Source organism: Aotus nancymaae, unplaced genomic scaffold, assembly GCF_030222135.1.
Source record: "Aotus nancymaae isolate 86718 unplaced genomic scaffold, 86718_ANA_hifiasm-v0.15.2.pri h1tg000079l, whole genome shotgun sequence".
NCBI lineage: Eukaryota > Metazoa > Chordata > Mammalia > Primates > Aotidae > Aotus > Aotus nancymaae.
The window spans coordinates 8,154,257-8,181,885 of NW_026988494.1; the positions used below are offsets into that span (position 1 = coordinate 8,154,257).

At 40.7% G+C, this 27,629-nt stretch overlaps 1 protein-coding gene across 1 annotated transcript; it reads left to right on the forward strand.

Moving 5' to 3' along the window:
- Positions 1-939: 939 nt before the first annotated feature.
- PPP2CB (protein phosphatase 2 catalytic subunit beta) lies at positions 940-27,333 on the forward strand. The gene is made up of 7 exons (XM_021667141.2): positions 940-1,097; positions 12,769-12,978; positions 14,845-15,018; positions 18,282-18,371; positions 18,789-18,950; positions 21,531-21,649; positions 26,642-27,333. Exons 1-7 carry the CDS (start codon positions 996-998, stop codon positions 26,712-26,714), a joined length of 930 nt encoding a protein of 309 aa, XP_021522816.1. The 5' UTR covers positions 940-995; the 3' UTR covers positions 26,715-27,333.
- Positions 27,334-27,629: the final 296 nt, after the last annotated feature.

The window sequence follows — 27,629 nt, forward strand, 5'->3', positions numbered from 1 at the left end:
ACTTGGGGAGGGGGTTACCTAGCTGGCCCCTAAGAATGGGTCCCTCCTCTGTCTCAATAAATATTTGTTGAATGAACAAATCATTAACCTCAGTACACATTGCAGAAAACAGTCAAGAACGCTGGAGCTGGAAGGGCCACAGATTATCCTACAGAACAATCATTTCACTTTTCTGATGTTGAAAGGGAGGATTCGAGATGTTAGGACTACAGACCAGGCTGGAAATAATCAATTATTTACTCCCTCAATATTGAATGCCTGCTATTGAGTGCTAGACTCTGGGGGGGACAATGTTAAGGGGAGCCCAAGTTTTCCAATTCCCTGTCTAGAGCACTGAAAAAGTACTGCAGGAAGCTAAAGTGAGGACAAAGTTCCCAGAGATCAGTATATCTGAAGGGAGAACCAGCAGAGCTTGGTCTGGGGCAGGGTTGGGAAAGGAGGGACCCCGGCCTCCTCGGACCGTTTCTCCGCCGAGCCAAGCGAGGGCGCTGTTCTGCTCCTAGTGCGCCGTGGCCCGGTGGCGCCGCCTGCTCGCCTTTTCCCGGCGGAAATGCCCGAACGATGACGGAAACCTGGAGGGAGGGGAGAGAAAGAGCGAGAGAAGGGGAAAGATAGCCAGGAGAGGCCGGCGGGCGTGAGGTGGCGGCGGACGGCCATCGTCCAGCGGGAGTTGGCCGAGAACCCGCGGCGCGCTCCCCAGCACCTCCCCGCGTCCTTCACCGACTCGGGCAGCGCGCGGCCAGGCGAGGAAGGGCGGGCGGGGGTCTCCTCCAGGCCGCGCGCTCGGAGCCGCCTTCTGGGCTTGGGCGGGGCGCGGGGCCCGCGGCCGCCCTCCCCGGCTCCGTCTTCCCCCAGTGGGATCTGGCGGCGGCGGCGGTGGGAGAGGGGAGCGGCGCCTGGGCCGGGGCCGGGGCCGGGGACGGGGGCGGGTGGGGTGGGGGGAGGGCGGCGGCGGCGGGGCAGGGGCTCGGGATCCGCATCGGAATCGGGCCGCCATGGACGACAAGGCGTTCACCAAGGAGCTGGACCAGTGGGTCGAGCAGCTGAACGAGTGTAAGCAGCTGAACGAGAACCAAGTGCGGACGCTGTGCGAGAAGGTGAGGGCGCCGCGGGGGCGAGTGCGGGAGCGCGGGGCTGGGACGGGCCGCGGCCGCCGCTTTCCTGCACGTCCCAGGCCAGTCCGCTCCCGGCCCGGCTTGGCCCACCGGGGGCCTGCGGGGCTGCCGCTCCGGCGTCCATTCAGGCGGCTGGCCCAGCCGGTCAGGAACCGGAGCGTTGGACTGCCCTCGCCCGGCCCCTCTGCCTCGGCGCGGGACACGCCCCACGCCCGCGGCTGGCGGCCCAGATCCGGGGCGTGGGGGCTCGGTTGTGGACGGGCAGGGAAACGCGCCTCTCGCAGTCGAGCCTGATGTTGGTCAGGTTGCCTGCGCTCCCCTGGGGAGCTCCTGCCACTCCAGCATGTCCCGAGTGGGCTAGCGAGAGCGGCGTCTGAAAAGGAGCAATGCTGTCTCTGAGAATGCGCCTAAAATTAACGAGAATGTCGTGCCTACTAATGAACTTGTTAATTAATGTAGAATTTTTGTCAGGCGAACGGGGCACCTCAAAAATCACTCACAAGTGCTGTGACTCACGCCTTTGGTCACAGCTACTCGGGAGGCTGAGGCGGGAGGATTGCTTGAGCCCAAGAGCTAAGAGACCAGCCTGGTCAACATAGTGAGGCCCCGTCTCCACAAAAAAATTTTTTAAAAAAAATTAGTGGGGCAACGTGGCATGTGCCAGTAATCCCAGCTATTCATGAGGTTGAGGCCGGAGGTTCGCTTGAACCCAGGAGTTGGAGGCTGCAGTTAGCCGAAATCGCGCCACTTTACTCCAGCCTGAGCCACAGAGCGAGACCCTGTCTCAAAAAAAGAAAAAAAAAATACTGGCCCTTTAATGTGTCAAGCGTTTGTTTGTGGAAGGGTAGGCGTGATGGCCAACTGCGATTTTTAAAATAGAGGTTGACTTTGGTGGAAACAGATGGTGACTGGTCTTTGCGTTCACTCGCTCTTGGAAGTAAAGCATTGATTTTCAGAAACGAGAGCGGGTCTTGAGTTTGGGAACCGTATTTGCTGGAAATGATGTGAGGTGTGTGTTTTCACGCATGATAGCACTTTTCAGACAATTATTTTCGTTTTTAATATAAAGTTTTTTCTTTTCCAAAGAATAACGCATGCAGGTGATCAATTCTTTCTTGTACATCGTTCGTGAGTGTGTAAAGTGATCTTCACTTTATAAATTCTGTATCCATTGTTTTCTTAACCCCTGGAATTATTTCCATCTCTCCATCTTTAAAGTCTGGTTTTCCACATTTTTCCTTTATAAGATGGGCTAAATAATTTTCATGTATTTTTATGTTAAAAATTCCCACTTGAAGTCCATGAAGTAACGAGGTTATTTATTTTTAACATAATCTGTACATTTTTTTTTTTTTTACCATAACGCTTGGAAATCATGATATCGCAGAAGTACACTGGAAAAGAACAAATTTTTGTTAGTCTTATTTTAGGACACTCTTAAAATTATGAAATTTACTTAGAAAAGAAGCACTAATAGTGTTAAATTAAAATAGTGTTTTTAACGAGTGTAATGTTGCCCGGGACCTTTATGTATTAAGTAACTATTGGTTAACACAGAAGGATTTATTTTTGTAAATAGAAGTGCCAAGCAAGTGGTATTTTTCTTTTTCTGAAACAAACTACTTACTTGTGGCTTCAGTAAACATTCATGTTATTGTGTCTTAAAATTTATGCTTTAAATATCTTTCTCAAGGTCTAATGTAAAGTGAAATGTACAGGTTTGAAATGAGCTGAGTCAATTAACCTTGCTATGAACATCAGAATGCAGACTTGAAGTTATGGGCAAAGTGTTATTTGAATCTGTTTTTCCCATTGACTTTCTTTTTTTGTTGTTTTGTTTTTGTTTTTGTTTTGAGACAGAGTGTCACTCTGTCACCCAGGTTGGAGTGCAGTGGTGCCATCTCTGATCACTGCAGCTTCCGTCTCCTGAGTTCAAGGGATCCTCCTGCCTCAGCCTCCCGAGTAGCTGGGATTAGAGGTTTACACCACCATGCACTGATTTTAGTAGAGATGGGGTTTCGCCATGTTGACCAGGCTAGTCTCGAACTCCTGGCCCCAAGTGATCCGCCCACCTCAGTCCCTCAAAGTGCTAGGATTACAGGCATGAACCCCGTGCACAGCCCCCATTGACTTTCTAATAATTTTAAGATGAACTCCTAGAGAAGAATATTGTACCACTACTGTACCTTGAAATAATCACACGAGTGTCAATCACTTGTGAAACTTTCTGTATTTGTAGAGAGATTTTTTTTTTTACTTCAGCATCTAAATAAATCAGACTAACAGTTCCTAGGACTTTATAGGTATACTAAAGATTGTCTCGGCCAGGCGCAGTGGTTCACACCTGTAATCCCAGCACTTTGGGAGGCCAAGGTGGGCAGGTCACAAGGTCAAGAATCCTGGCCAATACGGTGAAACCCAATCTCTACTAAAACTACAAAAAATTAGCCGGGCGTGGTGGTGCGTGCCTGTAGTCCCAGCTACTCCGGAGACTGAAGCAATAGAATCGCTTGAACCCAGGAGGTAGAGGTTGCAGTGAGCCGAGATTGCCCCACTGCACTCTAGCCTGGCAATAGAGTGAGACTCTGTCTGGAAAAAAAAAAAAAAAAAAGATTTCTTGTATCTTACTAGCTTTTTTTTTTTTTTTTAAAGGCATAGTCTTGGCGTGTCAGTCAGGCTGGAGTGCAGTGGGGCAATCATGGCTTACTGCAGCCTTGACCTCCAGGACCCAAGGGATCCTCCCACTTCAGCCTCTCAAGTAGCTGGGACCACAGACACGTGTCACCACACCAGGATTTTTTTTTTATTTTTTTGTATGGGATCTCATCATGTTGCCTAGGCTCGTCTCGAACTCCCGAGCTCAAGTGATCCTCCCGCCTTGGCCTCCCAAAGTGCAGGGATTGCAGGAATGAGTCACCACTCCCAGTCCATTTTTTTTCTTTGAATATTTGTACTTATCCGCAAAAAAAATTTGTTAGTGAAATTCATTCCTCTTTGTCCTCTGCCCCCCATTGATGAAGTTGCCAATGAGATGGAGAAGTGTGATAATACTCATTTCTTTCTACTCTTTTGAGCCATGGTTAGTTTTGCAGCCCTTTTCTGGCAGCTGTGACCTAGTTTTGTGGTTTGTGTGTGTATGTGTATATATGTTTTCGGACCTTAGTCCCTAGTTCCAGTTTGTATCCCTACCCCATCCTCCTTGTTCATACATAACAAGCGTACCATTCAGCCTGTCTGAGTTCCAGTCCTGCTTCACAGCTTGCTAGCTGTCAGTCTCTCTGCACTTCTCATTTCTTATGACAGAGATAATATGTACCAGTCCTCTGGGGTTGTTTGTACGTGCTAGGATACTACCCATTGGCCAGGCACAGTGGTTTACGCCTGTAATCTCAGCACTTTGGGAGGCTGATGCAGGTAGATCACTTGAGGCCGGGAGCTTGAGACCAGCCTGGCCAACGTGGCCAAACCCTGCATCTAACTTAAAAAAAAAAATGAGCTGACTGTAGTGTTGCACTCCCAGCTGCTTTGGACACTGAGGCACAAGAATCCCTGGGAGGCAGGGTTACAGTGAACAATGATCATACCACTGCACTCCAGCCTGGGTGACAGAGTGCAGTTTTTTCAAAAAAAAAAAAAAAAAAAACTGTCCATGTAAAGTCCTACTGAGAAGTAAGCACTCAGTGAACTTTAAATGAAGAAGGCTGAACGTTTTAATCTTAAGTATTACCCATTTTCTTTTGTAAAGATATGCAAAATAAATAGATGTGCTGATGTGACTCTTCTGTGGTAAATGTACTTCAAAGGAGATTTTTATATATAGTGGCTATAGAACCCTGAAAAGGGCTCTGTAACGTGAACCACACAGTACTGGGATTAACAGCAGTTATGTGAAGTAACTTTACTCCTGACTTGGTCTACTTCATACTTGCCCTACCTTTCCAGGGCAATGGCAGGCATATAGAAAGAATGTATGAGAAAAATAAAAAGTCAAACCTAATTATATAAATCATCGTTATTTAATGCCTTGTGATTAGATTTTGGGGTTTTTTTTTTAATTTTTTAATTCTATTGGAAATACTATTCTATAGAGAGTTCCATTGTATGATAGTGGGTTTTCCCTTAAATTTCTATTCTGACTCAGATTCTCTAAAAACTGCAGGAGTCCACTGAAATCAAGACCAGAGTAGTACTAGTAAAGGCTTATTTTGAGATAGTAGCAAAAATAAAATCCATCCTAGTGCCAGTGGGTGAATGACTACAAAAAATAAGAATATGAATGGTATGATATGTCTGGCTTCCAAGGTTAATTTGTGCCTAGTGAAAAATTGTTTGCATAAATTAGCAAGGCACGTCTTCTGAGAAGACTAGCTCTTAACACTAACTTAAATTAGCAATCCAGCTTTTGAAGCTGATTGTGAATTTGACTCCTCTTTTGTGTGCAGAGAAATTGCTTCTGTGATTCATTCCTGCATCAGCAGTATGCAGTTATTTTAGAAGATTGTGTGCCTAGAGAGCCAGGCTGGCACTGATCAGGACACTCTGTCACTAGAACTGTATTTAACTCTTGTCTCAGAAAGAGTAAAAATGTTAAGCTCTTTGACCTGATACATTCTATATCACTGAAGAACCTTGGTGATGATTCTTTAGGTGGGGTGGGAAATTCAGCCAATTTGTGTGATGGCAGATCTTTATTCTGATAATTATAAAGCACCTATTGAGAAAAATGTTGAGGCTTGTGTAGGAGTATAAATATGTAAATTTTATATTGAACTGATGGAAATGTTTCTGAGTCCTGGCTTTAGCCTTGAAATAAGCAGAAATATCTTTAGGATATGACTTACTCCATTCCTAATGTGAAATAGTGCTTGTTCCTGAATGCCCAAAACCATCTTAATGAAGATCAGACCCTGGTAAAAATGAATGATTTTTGTGAATTGAGAAAAGTTTTTTAGATTACTTTCTGTGATTGATTACAGCTTAAAAAAATAAAAATAGTGGTCTTGACCAGCAAAATGCCTAACTGGTACTTCCATTTTTAACTTCCCCTGAGCAAAAATTAGTGCCAGCTTTGGGGGTTCATTGATAAAGTCTAAAATACAGTGATGAAGAAAATAGCTCCTTTTTTACTGTAAGGAGGAATGGCATGAGTACAATGAACTAGAGGGTTAAGACCCAATTCTAGTGACTGAACTTGCTTACCTAAGCTGGCCTCTCTTAGTGGACAGGTAAATTAAATCAAACTAGACTAGCGTGAACTATTGCTAATGACAGGAAAGTGGACTTTGTTACATTTTTCTACTTTATATATGACATGTCAGATTACATACCTACAGTGTAAAATTTCTTTTCATTGTGTATTTTTATTTGCAGTGTGTGCCTTTTATTCTTATTTGAAGATCCTGCAGAAATTTTTTCTTCACAGTCTTTTCTTCAGTACCAATGCTATATAAAAGACTTGGTGAATGAAGCCCTTCTTTGGTAAAAGGAAATGGAAATGAAAATGTCAGAAATTGAAGATGGAATTAATGCTTAATTTATTTTCCTAGATTATTTTTGAATGTAGTGTTTTCTAAGAAGAATGTTATTAAAATTACAGACATAATCTGTATGAGAAACCTGAGTCTCTATTAAATAGAAATTTTTTATTGTTTTGAACTGATTTCCTTCAAGTAAATGTAGTGAAATCAAACCTAATCCAAATTGTTTAAAGAAACTTGCATGAAGACATCTTTTCTTCCTTAATGTACGTTACTTTTCAAGTCTAAATTTTATTAATAATCATATTAGTCCTGGAGTTCTGTGTATTACAGATTCCTTTTCCTTTCTGGAGAATGGGAGAGCTCAAGAGCTCAAGAACTCAAGCTTAGAACTGGTTTGCTGTTGTATCCTCTGTAATTTAAAATGTCTGTAATGATTCCTTGTAAACTGTTTTTTGACTGAGATACTTCTATTATCAAAAGAATTAAAAGGCAATTCTGAGGTGCAACCTGCGATTCCTGACTTTCGATATAATAGCATTATGTTACACCAAAAATGTGCAAAAAAACTCCATTGGATATCTATTAAGTGAATATTTTATACAAAGACAATCGTTTTCATTTTGAGACTGGGATGGGGAGGTGAAGTTAAGTGTTCTCACCTATTCAGTCTTAAAAGAAAGCTTATTTTAATTAACTTTATAGCATAATTGGATTTTTTTTAATGTTCAAGATAGTGTGTAGGCAGTAGTTTAATTTTGCTCAAAATCTCATTTTATAGATAGGGAAATAATTAAGTTTCATCCTCCTTTAAAAGAGTTCCACATGATATTTTTGTTCTAGATGAGGAGCACTCAGAATTGATTCAGTGCATTCTCAACTTGGCTTGAGTATCAAAAGAGGTGCTTGTTCCTGTGGGCATTGAGGAAGAAAGGAGAAGAGTGGTTGACAAAATCCTGCCACTATGTATTTATCCCATACATTCCACAGAGTTGAGTTGAACCATTATGTACCAGACTGTTCAAGGTGCTAGAGATTCAGCTGTGAAGAGGGGACATCATTAATGAACACCAGGCAGTGATTCTTGCTGGGAAGAAAAAGCAAAAGATGGGGACAGTGATGGGCTTGAATTCAAGAGGCTGTTTTTTTTTTTTTCCACTAGGGTGGTCATAGAAAATCTTCCAAATTCTTTATAATGTGGTTTACTTTTGTAATAAAAAAGAATTTTGCAAGAGTTAGAAGGCACAGTCCCTAACACTGTTCTCACCTCTGACACCATCTTCAAAAGTTTAGTCATGGTGTACCTTCAGAACAGCAGACAAATAAAAAATAAAGTTTAGTGAACTGTAATTTACAGGGAACTCTCCCCAGGACTGCCTCACTTTTGGCACCAATTACAAGTTCAGTGGGTTCCCAAAACCACTCTTAGGTTCAGCGATTCACAGAAATGACTCACAGAACTCTCTTAAAGCTGTTATAATTATGGTTTATTACGGGGAATGAATACAATTTAAGCCAAGGGAAGACACACGTAGGGCAGAGTACAAGAGGGACTGACATCTGTAGTCTCCAGTCCTCCAGAGACCAAACTGATAATGGAGTCACCCAAAGCCCGCATCATAAGTTACATTGTTAACGGTCTGCAGGTCAGAGCCCCCAGGCAGATAGTGACTTTCTACCAAGCATGAAATCCAAGGGGCAAAGGCCAGATCTCTATTTGGATGAGGTTAATTCTTCACTACACAGATTTTTATTCCATAACAAATTCTAAGGGACAAGAACCTTAATAAAAATACATGGCAATACCAAAATACATGAAGAAAACAAGGATAGATTTATCAGAATTGTGGAGTGTGTACAATGTGAGGGAATTTTCCAGTTGAGTTGGCATATTCTTTTTTTGTTTTAATTTTGTATTTTGTCAGCCTGGCACAGTGGCTCATGCCTATAATCCCAGCACTTTGGGAGGCCGAGGTGAGCAGATCATGAGGTCAGGAATTCTAGACCAGCCTGACCAACACGGTGAAACTCTGTCACTACCAAAATTACAGAAATTACCTGGGCATGGAGGCGTGTGCCTATAATCCCTGCTACTCAGGAGGCTGAGGCAGGGGAATCTCTTGAACCCAAGAGGCAGAGGTTGCAGTGAGCCAAGATTGTGCCAATACACTCCAGCCTTGGCAACAGAGTGAGGCTCTGTCTCAAAAAGAAAAAAAAAAACAACTGTATTTTGTCTTTTCTTGATTGTATAAATTCTTTGAAATTAAAAGTTAGCAATTTTTAAATGTTTAAAATATTCTTTTCTAGTTTGTATGTGTATAATTTTTACTGTGCAAGTTTTAGCATTTTTATGTAGTTTATCCATCTTTTCCTTAAACTTGATAAGTGTATGTAAGAATCACTTGGGAAGGAAATAAAAAATTCAGGTTCCTTGACTCCATTCCAGAGACTGATTGACTATGTCTTGGGCAGGTCCAGGAAGCTGCCTTTTTTTGTTTGTTTGTTTGTTTCTAAAGGCAGGGTCTTGCTGTCGCCTAGGCTGGAATGCAGTAACGTGATCATAGCTCACTGCAGCCTTGAACTCCTGGACTCCATCTGTCTTCACGCCTCAGGTCTCTTGAGTAGCTGAGACTACAGGAATACACCACCACACCTGGCTAGTTTTTTCATTTTTTGTAGAAACAGTGTCTCCTCATGTTGTCCAAGGGCTCAGGTGATCCTCCTGCCTCAGCCTCCCAACATGCTGGGATTACAGGTGGTGTGAGCCACTGCCCCCAGCCTCCTTTGTGCTTTCAGTGTCATGGAATACCTCTGAGATACAATGAAGGAGATTTTTGCTAGCGTCACTTCTTCTGGTATATCTTTATCCTCTCATCAAAATCATTTTCCTCATTTATGCATTAAGTTTGCATTTTCACTTCTTTATATCACTAAGTTTATGCGTGTTGCTGAGTTCCTAGCTGCATATTTGGGGTCTCTCCAACGGCAGCATTGTCAGCATTCCCACAATTGGTTCTTCTGTGTACTTTTTTCTTGTTTGAGATGGCGTCTTGCACTGTCTCCCATGCTGGAGTGCAATGGTGCAGTCTCGGCTCACTGCAGCCTCCACCTCCCAGGTTCAAGCGATTCTCCTGCCTCAGCCTCCTGAGTAGCTGGGATAACAGGCGCCTGCCACCACGCCTAGCTAATTTTTTGTATTTTTAGTAGAGATGAGGTTTCACTATGTTGGCCAAGCTGGTCTTGAACTCCTGACTTAACGATCTGCGCGCCTCAGCCTCTCAAAGTGCTAGGATTACAGGCGTGAGCCACCACGCCCAGCCTCTTCTCTGTACTTCTGATTTGAATTTCATTTCCAGGGTTATGTGTTTTGTGTTTGGCTTCTTTCTTTAAGCATAATAATTCCAAGATTCCTGCATATTGCAGCATGTATCTGGAGAACATGGGTTCCACGAAAACTCATGTTTTCATTCCTTTTTATTGCTGAATAAAATTCCCTGTGTGGATATAACACTGTAATGGTTTTTATAATTAGTACCATCTGGAATTTGTTTTGAAGTTTAAGAAGTCAGGTTTTTTTCATTTGAAAACGTAATACAGAATTTGTTTTTTAAAATTTCGAGCATCAGCCAGTCGCAGTGTCTCAGACCTGTAATCTGAGCATTTTGGAAGGCTGAGGTGGGAAGACTGATTGAGCCCAGGAGATTGAGGCTGCAGTGAGCCATGTTCATACCGCTGCACTCCAGCCTGGGCAACAGGGCTAGACCGTGTCTCAAAAAAAATATTGCAAGCACCTCAGAAAGGTAGGAAAGAAACCAAATGCACTCCACCCACCTTCCCTATCCACTGCCCTCCTACCTCCCAGACAACCATTATTACATTTCTGTATATAATCTCCTCGGCCATGTTCTTCATATGCAAAAAAACATGGGGTGTGGAATGTTTGTGATGTATTAGGAACTGTCTGTGGAATAAACTTGGCTTCTGATAAAATTATTGTTTAATTTGTGATCTCAGGAAAAGAAACTGAAGGGTATAAAGGCCTTAAGATTACATAATTAGATTAAAACTGAAAATCCCATGTTTTCTGGAAGACTTCAGTGCATATAATCTCATTCTAATTAATTACAGGCAAGGAGAAGAAAGTATGGGCTATATTGTCGTAACTCTTGGGAATCCTACCAGGCTATAAGCAGAAAGGGCATTTGTAGAAGAAAATGTAGTAGACTAGAAACAAAAGAAAAGCTGGCGAACCAAGCATGAGCACTTTGCAGAAATTAAGGGAAGTTATAGAAATAATCAAAATTATACCTTAGAAATGTTTTAGCACTGGAGAGAACACTTCTGTTGGAATAGAACTTGCCATTGTCCCTCCTGTTTAGAGTTGCTTCAGATTAAAAGTCTGTGCTGGGTGCATCCAGTTGGCACAAAGTAATCTGGGGCTAGAGTAACTTTGTGATTCCTACAGTGTGTATACAAACTATTGTATACACACTGGAGGAATCTATTATGTATTTTGAAAATCACTACAGGTTGAGTATCCCTCAGCTTAATGTTAAAGTCTATTAACAAAAATGCACAGCATCAGGAGCATGCAATGAAACTCAAAATTCAAGTTTTCAAGTATTCTTCAGATTATCAAATCACTGAAGGGGCAGAGAATTGTCTGTTCCTACAATTGCACTCTCCCACCAGTCTGAGCTGTCATCTACTTACTGGGCTCTACTTTAAGCTTCATCCTGTTTGACTTTTATTGTGCTGTGTTGTTGCCTTTTTTTCTTTTGTCTCACTCTGTTGCCCAGGGTTAAGTGCAAAGTGGTGCAGCCATGGCTCACTGCAGCCTTGAACTCCCCCAGCTCAAGCTGTCTTCCCACCCCACCCTCCTAACTAGCTGGGACTATAGGCGCACACCACCATGCCCAGCTATTTTTTAAATTTTTTGTAAAGACCAGAGGTCTCACTATGTTGCCCAGGCTGGTCTCAAACTCCTGGACCCATCCTCCCCGCTCTGCCTCCCAAAGTGCTGGGATTACAGTCATGAGCCACCACTCCCGGTTGCCCTGTGTTGTTTTAGCTACTCTAGCCATCCGGTTGTTTCTTCCTCTTATTTTCATAGTTTTCGGTTTTCTAATTTGTCATGGACCTGGAAACTCAGTAAATAGCTTGTTGGAATTTTGTAGATAACAGTAGGTCCACAGTAAGGCCTAAGAGATTCTTCTGGTGTGTTGGTGGGGAGGTACATACACTTTTATGATGTATTGTTTTTTTACTTCAGAGGCTTTTAAATTTTTCTCCCTAATTCTAGGGTCTTTTGCTGTTACAGGCAAAGAGGCTAGATAGATGAGCTGTTAGTGAACTTTGATTTAGTCAGAACTTTTTTTTTGCCAGTGTTTAAGCATAAATTCTGTACTTCGGGGCCACCTAATAGTATATTCTAACTTAATTCCAGAAATATAAAATAATTGGAATAAAGGTATTCAAGGTTGGCCTATAAATTGGTGTAAGAATGTTTACACAAGAATTTGAATAATTTGTGACTTTTTTCTTCATTGACTTTTTAAACTTGTGAATAATAAGATTATTCTTTTTAAAACAGAACTTCTGCCTCGGAGATTTGCGTATTCTGGACATTTCATGTAAATGGAAGTGTACATTATGTGACCATTTGTGACTGACTGACTTGTACTTAGCATAATGTCTTCAAAGTTCTAGCATGTATCAGTACTTCGTTTCTTCATGACTGGATAACTATTGATCAACATCTAGTGGTTTCTGCTTTTTGGCTGCTACAAATCATGCTGCCATGAACATGTATAAACCAGATTTCATTTCTCTTGAATATATACCTAGGAGCAGAACTGCTAGATGATATGGTAATTTTAGGTTTAACTTTGGAGGAACTGCCAGACAGTTTTCCATAGCAGCTGTACCATTTTGCATTTCTACCATCAGTGTATGAGGGTTCCAATTGCTCTACATGTTTGCAACACTTACTATCTTTTTTATTATAGCCTTTCTAGTAAAGTGGTATCTCATTGTGGTTTGGTTTTCACGTATGTTTTTATAAGGCACATTTCAAGTGTTATTTTCCCCAAAATTTTCTTTTAATAGATAAGAAATGATACTTTAACTTTGTGATAGAATATTTTTTTTAATTGTTGATTTCACTTTTCTAACAGGCAAAGGAAATTTTAACAAAAGAATCAAATGTGCAAGAGGTTCGTTGCCCTGTTACTGTCTGTGGAGATGTGCATGGTCAATTTCATGATCTTATGGAACTCTTTAGAATTGGTGGAAAATCACCAGATACAAACTACTTATTCATGGGTGACTATGTAGACAGAGGATATTATTCAGTGGAGACTGTGACTCTTCTTGTAGCATTAAAGGTATGATTATTGAAATTCAGGTTTTTTTTTTTAGTTGTTATTTGTTTTCAAGATTTAAACCAGGCAAAAGGCAAGAATGTGGATAAAAGGCAAGAATTACAGGATTGCATATCATCTGTTTTATGGTCCATTCAGTTTATAGCCCCTTAAAATAATTGGCTTTACATCTTTTTTAAGGAGAGGTGAAAAGGATACATTAACTTGTGTGTATTCCTGGTAAATGTATCATTCTCTTGAGTAGTCTATAGCTGAAGTGTTGGATTACCCCCCATATTGGTCATATTGAGTCAATAAACAGGTCTTTTTAAATACTTGTTTTGAAAAGTCTGTTATTCTTGTGTCTTTCTATTTTTACCACACCATTTATCACTTCAAAGTTCAATTGTTGCAATAGCTTAGTAACTAATATTTCTGCCTCTAAGGTCTGATTCTCCTCCCCCACCCCCCCCAGTCCACCTGGCATATGCTGGCTGATGAAATCTCTTTTATTTGACATTTTTATATTGTTACTTCCTCTTGATTGCCTGTTGCCTATAGAATCAAACTCATACTCCTTGCCTGGCCTTCTATACTCTAGTCTGAATTTGCCTGCCAGTGGTTGGTAGCATAAATTTCGCCTCATATCAAAGTTTCTTATTACTCGGTGCTCTTGACTCTGTTTATTTCCTTAGTCGATTTCCCCCATGAGGTTACTCTGTCCCTGATTTCTTAGGCTTTCTGCCAAGACTCAGCTCAGGTCTCACTTCTTCCATGTATCCTTCAGCCATTTTAGCCTTATTCCTTCTGCTCTAAATTACTATGAGGAAACTTATTCTCCCAGCCCTTATTTATGCTGCAAAAGTGGCTTATTGCCTTGTATTACTTCTTTTACATATCTCCTCGGTGAGATTAGACCCTCAACAGCAGAACACATATATAACACAGTCATGGGTCACTTAACTACAGGCATACATTCTGAGAAATGTGCCATTAGGTGATTTTGTTATCTTGGAATGACGCATTCCAAAAATTTTGTCATCTTTTGAACTTAAACAAACCTAGGTGGTATAGCCTACTCCACACCAAGGCTGTGTGGTATAGTCTGTTGCTCCAGCCAACATTATACATGTAATCTATTGTTAACAGAAACGTTGCACAGCTCATGACTGTACTTGTGTAGACCTGGCACCTGGCTTTATAGCACCAAACTTGTTAGACACATAACATATGCTTAGTAAAATATGTATGAATTGAAGTCTATACTTGCAGCTTTTTGCTTGATTTGCAGAATCCAGTGCTTTTTCATATTTCTTATCAGCCACATTCCTGACTACTTGCTTATGTTTTTGTTTTGTAATAGAAAGGAAACTATTAATACATTTGAAATCTTGCCCAGTTTTGTCAAGGGCCTGTTTTTGTGTTATTATTGGCAAATCCAATCTTCCTGTGGGAAATACAAATTGAAAAGGGAAGAAGTTAATCTGTAGAGGAGTTTGTCTCAGTTTCAAACCTGTGATTTTCACTGTTCATTCAGCAGTAAGAAGTCATAGTGTTCTGGAAAGATTTAGAAAAGTAATAATAATTTGATGATGAAGAAGATGATACAAACAGTATCAGATACAAGTTTATTATAGTAATATAAGTATTAGTTAAAAGTTTTGATGAGAATGGTATAAACATGATGAAAAAGATGATTATAACAAACATGTCAAATGTTAACCAGTAAGACCTGGTTATGAATAAGCAAGTTTTTTAATTTTGAAAATGAAGTTAATTTTACTGGTGGCCAAAAGAGCCATTTTTAAAAATGGATCAGAGACTAATGTGCTTCACATGACACTGGTAAAAATCTAATTTTACTATGTGATTTTATTCCTTTTCTTCCAGGTGCGTTATCCAGAACGCATTACAATATTGAGAGGAAATCACGAAAGCCGACAAATTACTCAAGTATATGGCTTTTATGATGAATGTCTGCGAAAGTATGGAAATGCCAATGTTTGGAAATATTTTACAGATCTCTTTGATTATCTTCCACTTACAGCTTTAGTAGATGGGCAGGTATGTATGTGTGTGCTTACATCTTGGGAGGAGGTAAATGAAGGCAAAGATTGACTATTGGTAAATTAGGGTCTAGATTTACATGACATGTGTTTCTGCATCTCTTTGGCCTTTTCCTCCTCCTTCCCTTATACTTAAAATTTCAAAGCAGGGAAGTGGATAAGTTTCATGTACATTTGGACCAGCAAATTTTCCTGTTGTTCTCAGATATGTCTGTAAATCTTTTGACCAAAGAATATGCTATGTTCTTAAGATATTGATAAACACTATAAATAAATGCTTAAGACACTGATATATACTACTAGTAAAGCAAGATGTTATTTAAAACTTTCTCTGCATATACACACAGTGCTGGTTACCATGAAAAACTTTTCATTCCCGTTTTTCTGGAAATTGCAAATGTTACATTGTGTATTATACCTTCTTCCATGAGAAGTGAATGCTTGGCTGGGCACAGTGGCTAGTACGTTGGGAGGCGAAGGCGAGAGGATCGCTTGAGTCCAGGAGTTCAAGACCAGCTTGGACAATGTAGTGAGACCCTGTCTCTACAAAAAAAATTTAAAAATTAGCTAGGCGTAGTGGTGCGTGCTTGTGGTTCTAGGTACTCAGGAAGCTGAGGTGAGAGGATCTCTGCAGCTCGGGAAGTTGAGGCTACAATGAGCCGTGATCATACCACTGCTCTCTAGCCTGGGCAACAGCAAAACCCCATCTCAAAGAACAAAAAAAAAGGGAAAAGAAGCAAATGCTATTTCTGCCTGTAACAAGTAGTGCAGACATACCATGAAGCAATCAAACGTATGAAAAGAAATTATGCAAATTTCCTATTATCTCAATTTCTAGAGATAATCACTGTAAGCATGAACTGATTTAAATTTAAATACAAAACATAGGCTGGGCAAGGTGGCTCATGCCTGTAATCTCAGCACTTTGGGAGGCTGAGGTGGGCAGATGACCTGAGGTCTGGAGTTAAGACCAGCCTGGCCAACATGGAGAAACCCCATCTCTACTAAAAATACAAAAATTAGCCGGGCATGGCAGTGCACACCTGTAGTCCCAGCTACTTGAGAGGCTGAGGCAGGAGAATCACTTGAACCTGGGAGACAGAGGTTGCAGTGAGCTGAGATCACTTCAGTGCACTCCAGCTTGGGTGACAGAGCAAGGCTCCATCTCAAAAAATAAAATAAATAAATAAATATAAAACATATAAAACACTATGATTCTTAAATTATAAAAAATCCATTATAATTATTAATTATCTAATTATTAATTATAAAAGTTGTCAAGAGTGTAATAAATACTCTCTTAGACTGCTCATGAGAATATAACTTGGTTATAACCTTCTCTGTGTAGTCCTGACAGTCTGTTTTCTCAGCCATGATTTTGGACACTGCCATGATTAACTTGAAAGGACAATACTTTGCATAGACTTGTTAAAAGAAAATATGAATTTGAAAGGTGTTAAATTTTAATTAAGGTTGTTTTTAATTGTTTTGAAGCAACATAGTCTTCATTAAATAATAAAATTACTAGACAGAATGATTTTTAAAAGATAGCCTGTCAGTTTTGATGAAGGATCTGGTTTTTAAAACGGGTGCATTAGTAGAGCTTTCGTGTATTTTTTCCTTCCTTTACTCCTCTCTTTCTTCCTTTTGCTCTTTCTGAAAAGTTATTAGAAAAGAAATAATAGTGGACAAAACTGATCTAGAAGAAAAGAGGGAGGACACAAAGCTCTAGGAATGTAATAAGGTATGATTATAACTGTACAGAAGCTCGTGTATCACAAGAATAGGTGCAGCTTTACTGCACTACAATTGAAAAGCTGAATGATGTTTACTATAGTAAAATACTAATTATTAAAATTGGCTCGCAGAAGTTAGTCCAATATAAGTAAACTACCAATAGTAACCAGATCTAGATAGTTTTATAGGCTAATTCTACCAAACACAATTTCTGTGTTCTAGAACTTGGGAAAACATGGAGAGTTCAAAACTCACACTGTATGCCTAGTATAACCCCAGTGCCAAACCAGGTGTGGCACGTACAGAAAAATAAAATCAGATCAAAATCATTTGGGAAAAAAATTCCTATACTCATGATTCAAAACTCAGCAGTTATTTTATAACATATGATAAGTGGGTAAAGAAATGCTGGTTTTACTATCAGTAAAACATTAGATCCTTCTCATCAGGACTCATGCCTATAATCCCAGCACTTTGGTGGGAGGCTGATGTGGGCAGATCACCTGAGGTCGGGAGTTCGAGACCAGCCTGACCAACATGGAAAAAATCTGGCTCTGCTAAAAACATAAAATTAATTGGGTGTGGTGGCACATGCCTGTAATCCCAGCTATTCAGGAGGCTGAGGCAGGGGAATTGCTTGAACCCAGGAGGCAGAGGTTGTGGTGAGCCGAGATCACACCATTGCACTCCAGCCTGGGCAACAAAAGCAAAACTATATCTCAGGAAAAAAAAAAAAGAAACCTTCTCATCAAAATGAAAAAGAGAAAGAAAATGCTTGTTAAAACTTGCGTTATTCTGACTCAGAATACCTTGAGCATGGTATTGTGGTATTTGTTACTCTGATTCAGAACACGTAGAGCATAGTATTTGAAAACAGTTTACAAAAAAACAAAAGATTTGTATTATTCCATTTTGTTTTAGAAGTTGTGGCCAATGCACTAAGCAATAAAAAGAATTAAAAGGTATAAACATTGAGAAGAAACAAAATATTTTTGCAAATGACTTGATTATGTACTTATAAAATATGAGAAAACTGAAAATATATTGTAGCCAGTAACAGGAATCAGAGTGTTTGCTGTAAGAGAAACAAAAAATTGTATAGATCAGCAATAACTCACAGAAGCTGTAAAGGCAGTTAGGTGCAGTGGCATGCTCCTGTAATCCCAGCTTCTCAGGAGGCCAAGGCGGGAGAATTGCTTGGGCCCAGGAGTTCATGGCTGCATTGCACTGTGATTGTGCCTATGAATAGCCACTGTATTCCATCCTCAGCAACACAGCAAGACTCCATCACTATAGAAAGAAAGAAAATGAAATTTTATGGCAGGTGCCAAGGATGGGAGTACCATTGACCAGAGAAGGGGGAAGGAACACCATATAAAATATCTAGGATTATAAAGAAAAACAGATGGACAAAATATGTTTAAATGTTGGCACTATTTGGACGGACACTTTTAATCATTACTCTCTGTTAACTTTTAGCAATTAGTAAAGCAAACACATTCTCTTTTGTTAATTCATAAACAGATATTCTGCCTCCATGGTGGCCTCTCTCCATCCATAGACACACTGGATCATATAAGAGCCCTGGATCGTTTACAGGAAGTTCCACATGAGGTAAGCTTAGTTTAAAAAAGAAGAAGGCCGGGCGTGGTAGCTCACGCCTGTAATCCCAGCACTTAGGGAGGCCGAGGCGGGTGGATCACGAGGTCAAGAGATCGAGACCATCCTGATCAACATGGTGAAACCCCATCTCTACTAAAAATACAAAAAATTAGCTGAGCATGGTGGCGCGTGCCTGTAATCCCAGCTACTCAGGAGGCTGAGGCAGGAGAATTGCCTGAACCCAGGAGGCGGAGGTTACAATGAGCCGAGATCGCGCCATTGCACTCCAGCCTGGGCAACAAGAGCGAAACTCCGTCTCAAAAAAAAAAAAAAAAGAATTAAAAAGGAAAACAAAATATAACCACATTGTGAGGAAGATAAACTGTGACTGGTAATAATTTGTAACATGAACTTAATTTTATTGGCCAGGGCCCAATGTGTGATCTGTTATGGTCAGATCCAGATGATCGTGGTGGATGGGGTATTTCACCACGTGGTGCTGGCTACACATTTGGACAAGACATTTCTGAAACCTTTAACCATGCCAATGGTCTCACACTGGTTTCTCGTGCCCACCAGCTTGTAATGGAGGTATGTACTTTCCTTATAGAATGATTTTTACTTCAGATTAATATATATTTCTGTAATAAAGCATCACGGCTTAACTAAGAAACATTCCTTACCATTTATTACCTATCTGAAAAGAGGAAAAACTTGCTGGTTTTAGCAAGTGGGGAAAGCACTGGTAGACCAGAGCAGAATTATAACTCATTTTTGAAATTGAGACTTAGAAAAAAGTTACAAAAATAGTACCCCAAAATTCTCTGCATGCTTTATTCAAATTCCTGACCCTAAACATTTTACTGTATTTGCTTTATCATTTCGTGTCTCCTTTCCTCTTCATGCCTCACACTTTCTTCTGAACCATTTGACTATCTGTTGCAGACAAATACTCTTTTACTTCCAATTTCTACGTATATTTCACAGAATCAAGGACTCGCTGTCACATAACCACCATATAGTTATTATAGTTGGGAAATTTGTGTTCATAGAGTACTATTATTTAATATGAACACTTTACTCAAATTTTGCTAATTATCTCACTAATTTCTTTCATAGCAAAATTTAATTTTGTGCATACTGTATATGCGTAATCTGATCCAAAGATTAGGTTGTGTTCATTCTACTTTGATGTGGAAATCCTGATTTTTTTTTTTTTTTCCCATATTCTTGACATTTTGGAAGAGTAAGAGCATTTTATCTGACAGAAATATCCCTCAGGTAGGGTTTGACTGATGTTTCCTTGCAGTTAAGGAGTCATCGTATGCATTTTTGGCAGTCTTGCCATAGTAAGATGGTGTGTCCTCCTCCGTGCATCATATCACAGCAGATTTGAAACGTCAAATCTGCTTGTGTCAGTGCTGGTGGTAGTAACTTTAATTGCTTGGTTAAAATGATGTCGGCCAGGCGCAGTGGGTCACACCTGTAATCCCAGCACTGGGAGGCCAAGGCAAGTGAATCATGAGGTCAAGAGATCGACAGCATCCTGGCCAACATGGTAAACCCCTTCTCTACTGAAAATACAAAAAAATTAGCTGAGCGTGGTGGCATGCGCCTGTAGTCCAAGCTACTTGGGAAGCTGAGCCAGGACAATCGCTTGAACCCAGGAGGCGGAGGTTGCAGTGAGCTGAGATTGCACCACTGCACTCCAGCCTGGCGGCAGAGCAAGACTCCATCTTGGAAAACAAAAAAGGATGATGTCTGCTAGATTTCTTCATTATAATATTAACTGTTTTACAATTACTAAGGGAATACAAAGGGAACATAACCCCTCCAGACTAGTAGGGAGTGGCTTCAAGATATTAGAGAAAACTTTACCTGCCCAGTAGAGACAAAGAGAAAGGGTATAAGCATGATAAATAACACAAATTTATATAGTAAAAATAAATTTAATGATACCAGTGATCATAAGAAATAGACTAAAATTTTAGCCTAAAAGAGACTTTCAGATTGGATAAATAATTAAAATTCAGCTGTTACTTGGGATACACCTAAAACAAATGACTGGCTGGACAAAGTGGCTTATGCCCATAATCCCAGCACTTTGAGAAGCCGAGGTGGGAGGATCTCTTGAGCCCAGGAGTTTCGGACCAGCCTGGGCAACATAATGAGACCTCATCTCTATAAAAAAAGTCAAAACCTTAGCTGGGCATGGTGGCATATGTTTGTTGTCCCAGCTACTTGGGAGGCTGAGGTGAGAGGGTCACTTGAGGCCAGGAGGTTGAGGCTGCAGTGAGCTATGATCATACCACTGCACTCCAGCCTGGGCAACAGAATGAGACCTTGTCTCAAGAAAAAAAAAAAAGACACCACAAACTAGAGGTAATAGTTAGAAAATGGTGTGTTGGTGTATCAAGTAGATAATCAAAATATCAAAAATAGCAAATAGGCCAGGCGGTGGCTCATGCCTGTAATCCCAGCACTTTAGGAGACCGAGGTGGGAGGATTGCTTGAGCTCAGGAGTTCAAGAGACCCTGTCTCTACCACCAAATACAAAAAATAAGCCTAGTGTGGTGACATGCGCCTATAGTCCCAGCTACTCAGGAAGCTGAGGCAGGAGAATTGCTTGAACCCAGGAGGCAGAAGTTGCAGTGAGCCTAGATCGTGCCACTGCACTCCAGCCAGGGCCATACAGGGTGTGTATATATATATGAATGAGATAGGTTCTGATAAAAGGCATTGTTAGAAATAAAAAGAGATTATTGATGAAAACTGGCCCAGTTCTCTAGGAAGAAAGTATTCTAAATTTGTATTTACCTAGTAATAGCTTCAAAATATATAAAGCAAAAATTGGCATAATGTATAAGGGAAAATTGAGAAATGTATTGTGATTTTGGGAAAAATTTAGTACACATCCTTGCCAAGATCTCAAGCATAGATAAGGCAAAACAACAATAAGCAAGCTGCATTTAACAAAACCCTGGGCCCAAGAATTGCACAGTATTCTGTATAGGTACACAAACTGTTAAAGATGGAGCCCTTATAAACTAATGTAGACCGACTACGTTTCCACAGAGGGTACTTGTAGTTTTTGAGTTTAGTTTTTTTAAACGTGTCTGTGTCAAAATCTTAATGCTGTAATGAAATGTTGAATTTGTTTTTATGCTGCAGGGATACAATTGGTGTCATGATCGGAATGTGGTTACCATTTTCAGTGCACCCAATTACTGTTATCGTTGTGGGAACCAGGCTGCTATCATGGAATTAGATGACACTTTAAAGTATTCGTTGTGAGTAACTATAAATTTTAATTGTATATACTTAATTTCAGAAGGAAAATTTTAAATGTTAAAAATAGAAGTAGAAGATTTCAGCTTCTGAAATGGTGGGATAAGGAGTGTAGCAAACACCCTCCCCAGCAAAAATAGCCATTGGCTGGAGAATATTATTTTTAAAAAATAATTTTTCAAAGCTTTTGGAAATTGTCCTAAGGGCATATCGCAGATGGAGAAACAGTTAATTCAAAAAAACCTACTAAATCTCAGTAATAATAATAGTAGTCTTAGCATTTGAGCTATGACTTGCTCCCTCCAACTCCTCCCAGATTCCTCTCACAGAAATGACTACAGGTGCTCTACTCTGGGTGGGTATAGTCAGGAAGCTAAGGGATCCCCCTCTTCACCCAGTGTTGGAGCTGTGGTTTCACTCCCAGAGATCAGATGCTAGCTCTCTTGGTCTGGAGTTTCAGAAGCTCTGCTCCTGGTAGATGCCATCAAGCAGGCTGAGGCCCCCTCCCTGACCCAGCTCCTGGGCCAGAAGCTCTGCTCCAGGCATGTATAGCAGATGAGAATGCTGGGTTTCCCAATGTTGTTACCCTAGCACCTGCTTATAAACCAGATGGTTCCCTGAGTATACACAGTGGCACAGAAGTTCTGCTCAGGAGGAAAGGCAGGTCACAGAAGTTCCTCAGCTCTGCCTTAGAGGACTTACCTTACTTAGATGATGGAGAATTCCAAATCTGAGTGCTTTGTGGAAAACAGTGGATGTCATGGTGGAGACCAATTAAGAGGGCTGTTATAGCACCCATGATACCAGGAGCAACATGCAAAAGAGCAGAGCAACAAGTTGTTCAACAAATAGCACCAGGGAAAAAGCCAAGAAAAGCCCTTCTGGGATCACAGTCATCTCTGGGGGACAAGAAGGCTGTGCACATGCACTGGCCATACCCACTCAGGAGCAGTCAGAGCAGGATGTGGGTTATTCTGTAATATTCTCAAGCCAGACATAGATTGTACTGAGTTGAATAATGTCCCCCCAGACATAGATTGTACTGAGTTGAATAATGTCCCCCCCAAAAAAAAAATTTGATGTCCACCTAGAACCTGAAAATGAGATGCTGTTTGGAAATAGGATCTTCACAGATATAATTATTAAAGATGAGATTATACTGGATTGGAGTGGGCCTAAATCCAATCCAAATGGCATTTTAGTAAGAGGAAAAGAAACACACAGGGAAGAATGCTGTGTGAAGCCAGAGATTCGAATGTTGCATCCACCAGCCAGGGATTGCCAGAGCCACCAGAAGCTGGGGAGAGGCTAGGAAGGATTTTTCCTGGAGCCTTCAGAGAGAGCATGGCCCTGCCAGCACCTTAGTTTCAGAGTTGTAGCCTCCAGAACTCTTGAGAGGATAAACTCCTGTTGTATAAGCTGTACAGTTTGGTAATTTGTTATGGCAGCCCTAGGAAATGGATAAGTAGACTGATCAACAGTAACCCTCACTGGTATATGAGGCTTAAACACAACTTCTAATCATTGACTGAATAATCAATTACTCTAACCCAGGAGCACCTCCTAGGAAGCCAGGCTTTAAAATAAAATCACGCTAATCCCTGACAGTCTGGCAGCATATGTGCATGCCCAAGGTTACATCCTCTGTCGACTGAGTGGAGAAGGAAGATCCAAGCTATTAGTCCCTGGCTGAATGGGAAGCCAAAATGTAAACTCCTTCAACTTCAATAGCAATCTGCAAGTCACATAACATTTCCAGTGGTCATTAGGGTGGGCTCTAAGATCTAACTGGCCAAGGGGGCTTAAGTACAACCTTTGATCAGTAAGTGGCTTATGTGCGCGTACCCAGACAGCCTCTCAGTAGCCAGGCTGAAAGATTAAAACAGGCCAGATGCGGTGGCTTATGCCTGTAATCCCAGCACTTTGGGAGACCAAGGCTGGCAGATCACCTGAGGTCAGGGGTTCGAGACCAGCCGGACCAACATGGAGAAATTCTATCTCTATTATAACTACAAAATTAGCCTGGCGTGGTGGTGCATGCCTATAATCCCAGCTACTCGGGAGGCTGAGGCAGGAGAATCGCTTGAACACAGGAAGTGGAGGTTGTGGTGAGCTGAGATCGCACCATTGCACTCCAGCCTGGGCAACAAGAGCAAAACTCCATCTAAAAAAAAAAGAAACCCAAGTAAAAACATCTGAACAGGGCCGCAGGGGCTGTACACTGTTGGGGAAGTGGACTTTACAGCTAAGTCACTAAACAAAAATTAAAATAAACCAAAAAGACAAGATCAGTCCCCAGTGACCTGAATTCCAGAGTTAACTGCAATATATTATCTTTAATGTCCAATTTTTCAACCACAGATTGTAAGACATGGAAGGAACAAGAAAGTATGACCTCTACACAAGGAAAAACTAAGCAATAGAAACTGTTTCTCTTGAATAAAACAACTAGGCAGGAGAACAAGGCAATAGAAGACTTGAGCAACACTGTAAACTGTATGCCTCACGTCTATAAAACAACACCCAACAGCAGCAGAATACATTCCTCTCAAGTAAACATGAAACATAGTTACATGCTAGACCATAAAACATGCCTCATTTGGCCGGGTGCGGTGGCTTACACCTGTAATTCAGCACTTTGGGAGGCTTAGGCGGGCGGATCACAAGATCAGGAGATCGAGACCATCCTGGCTAACATGATGAAACCCTGCCTCTACTAAAAATACAAGAAATTAGCCTGATGTTGTGGCACATTCCTGTAGTTCCAGCTACTCAGGAGGCTGAGACAGAATTGCTTGAACCTGGAAGGCAGAGGTTGCAGTGAGCCCAGATCATACCACTGCACTACAGCCTGGGCAACACATAAGACCCTGTCTCAGAAATAAATAAATAAATAAACAAGAAAGATTTCAAATTAGTTAGCTAACTTTATATCTGAAGACCTAGAAAAAGCAGAGTAAACTAAACCTGGTGTAAGCTTATGAAACGAAGTTTAGGGTAGAAGTAAATGAAATAAACAGTAGAAAATCGTTAGAGAGCAATCAGCAAAACCCTAAGTTGATTCTTTGAAAAGCCTTAACTAGACTGGCCAAGAAAAAAGGAATAAAGACATTACCAAATCACTAGAGACCTTACTGAAATAAAAAGGATTATAAGGGAATACAGTAAGTAACTATATGCTAACAAATTAAGTGACTTACATAAAATGGACAAATTCCTAGAAAGAAACTACTGAAACACCCAAGAAATATGAGATCTGCATGACCTCTTAAATGTGAATGTATGGGGCCAATGTGGTGGTTCACACCTGTAAATCCCAGCTTTGGGAGGCCAAGCCAAGAGGTTTGCTTGAGGCCAGGAGTTTGAGACCAGCCTAGACAACATAGCAGGACCTTGTCTCTATTTAATTTAAAAGAATATAAATAAATTAGTAAAAAAATTAAAACTCCCCACAAATAAAAGCTCAGGTCCAATTGACTTCACTGATGAAGTCCACCAAGTGTTTAAAAAAGGAATTGGCCAGGTATGGTGGCTCTCACCAGAAGTCCTAGCACTTTGGGAGGCCAAGGCAGGCAGATCGAGTCCAGGATTCAAGACCAGCCTAGGTAACATGGCAAAATCCTGTATCTACAAAGAAGACAAAAATTAACCAGGTCTGGTAGCTCAGCCTATAGTCCCAGTTATTCAGGAAGCTGAGGTGGGAGGTTCAGCTGAGCCCAGGGAGGTGGAGGCTGCAATGAACTATGATCACACCACTGGACTCCAGCTTGGGCAACAGAGTGAGATCCTGTCTCAAAAATAAAAAGGAATTAATGCCAGTCCTTCACAAACACTTCCAAAAAACAGAAGAGGAGGACTACTTGGTTCATCCTGTTTGAGCTGCATTATTACCCATGATACCAAAAGTAGACAAAGGCAAAAAAAAAAAAGACCAGTATTTGTTAAAAATACAAATATATGGCCAGGCACAGTGGCTCATGCCTGTAATCGCAGCACTTTGGGAGGCTCAGGTGGGTGGATCACCTGAGGTCGGGAGTTCGAGACCAGCCTGACTAACATGGAGAAACCCCATCTCTACTAAAAATGCAAAAAATTAGCCTGGCATGGTGGCACATGCCTGTAATCCTAGCTACTCTGGAGGCTGAGGCAGGAGAATCACTTGAACCTGGGAGGCGGAGGTTGCCAGTTTGTGCCATTACACTCCAACCTGGGCTCAAGAGTGAAACTCCATCTCGAAAAAAAAGAATACAGGCATAAAATGTTTCAACATACATACCAGCAGCCTGCATCCAGCAATATATAAAAAAAAGATTATATACCATGAGCAAGTGGGATTTATCCCAGGAATGCCAGGTTCGTTCAAAACATGAAAATCAATATAGCAAATGATATTAATATAAAGGGATTAAGAAAACCATGATCATCTCAGTAGAGTCACAAAAAGCAATTGGAAAAACCCACCAGCCTTTTATAACAGAAACACTCAAGAAAACAGTCATACAAGGAAACTTCCTCAACCTGATAAAGGATATCTCAAAAACCCACACTAACTTCATACTTCCTGGTAAATGACTGAATGCTTCTCCCTTAAAATCTGGTATAAGAAGCATGTTCATTGTCACTAGTTTTAAATAATAATATTTGATATTATTATTAAAGAATATTAAACAATTACTGTTTATAATTATTTGAACTTATTTAATCTTTAATTATTTAAGCTTTTAAATAATATTTAAAAGTTGTGCCAGGCACCAAACCAGACATTCTGTCTTCTTAAATTTTCGTGATAGCCCCATGAAGCAGATAGTGGGGATGGGAGCATCTGCAGTGACTTGCCCATGGTCATTCCAGCCGTAGGTGATGTAGAGTAGTGGTGGGAAAGCAGGACTGCTGTTTCTGCTCCAGTGTCTTGTTCTTTATTCATTTGTTTGCTTTGCAAAGTCAAATCCTTCATTTGCTTCCCTTTTTTTTTTTTTTTTTTTTTCCATTTACAGCCTTCAGTTTGACCCAGCGCCCCGTCGTGGCGAGCCTCATGTTACACGGCGCACCCCAGACTACTTCCTATAAATTTCTCCTGGGAAACCTGCCTTTGTATGTGGAAGTATACCTGGCTTTTTAAATATATGTATTTAAAAACAAAAAGCAACAGTAATCTATGTGTTTCTGTAACAAATTGGGATCTGTCTTGGCATTAAACCACATCATGGACCAAATGTGCCATACTAACGATGAGCATTTAGCACAATTTGAGACTGAAATTTAGTACACTATGTTCTAGATAGGTCAGTCTAACAGTTTGCCTGCTGTACTTATAGTAACCATTTTCCTCTGGACTGTTCAAGCAAAAAAGGTAACTAACTGCTTCATCTCCTTTTGCGCTTATTTGGAAATTTTAGTTATAGTGTTTAACTGGCATGGATTAATAGAGTCGGAGTTTTATTTTTTAAAAAAATTCACAAACTAATTTCCACTAATCCATTACCCTTTATTTTATTGAAATGTATAATTAACTGAAGAAAAGGTTCTTCTTGGGAGTATATTGTCATAACATTTAAAGAGATTTCCCTTCATTTAAACTAAATTACTGTTTTATGTTGATCTGCATATTTCTGTATATTTGTCATGACAGTGCTTGCATCCTATTTGGTGTACTCAGCAAATAAACTTTTCATTTTAAACAAAAACATTCATGTATTGTGTTGTGCGTTAAATGAAAATTTTTTTCTTTTTTTAGACCAGGCCTTGCTCTGTCATCTAGGCTGGAGTACAGTGGCACAATCATAGCTCACTTCAGCCTTGACTCCTGGGCTCAAGCCATCCTCCTCCCTTAGCCTCCTGAGTAGCTGGGACTACAGTCAACATACCACCACACCCAGCTAATTTTTAAAAATGTTTTTGTAGTGAAGGGATCTTGCTGTGTTGCCCAGACTGGTCTTAAACTCCTGGCCTCCAGTGGCCCTCCCAAAGCATTGAGATTACAGG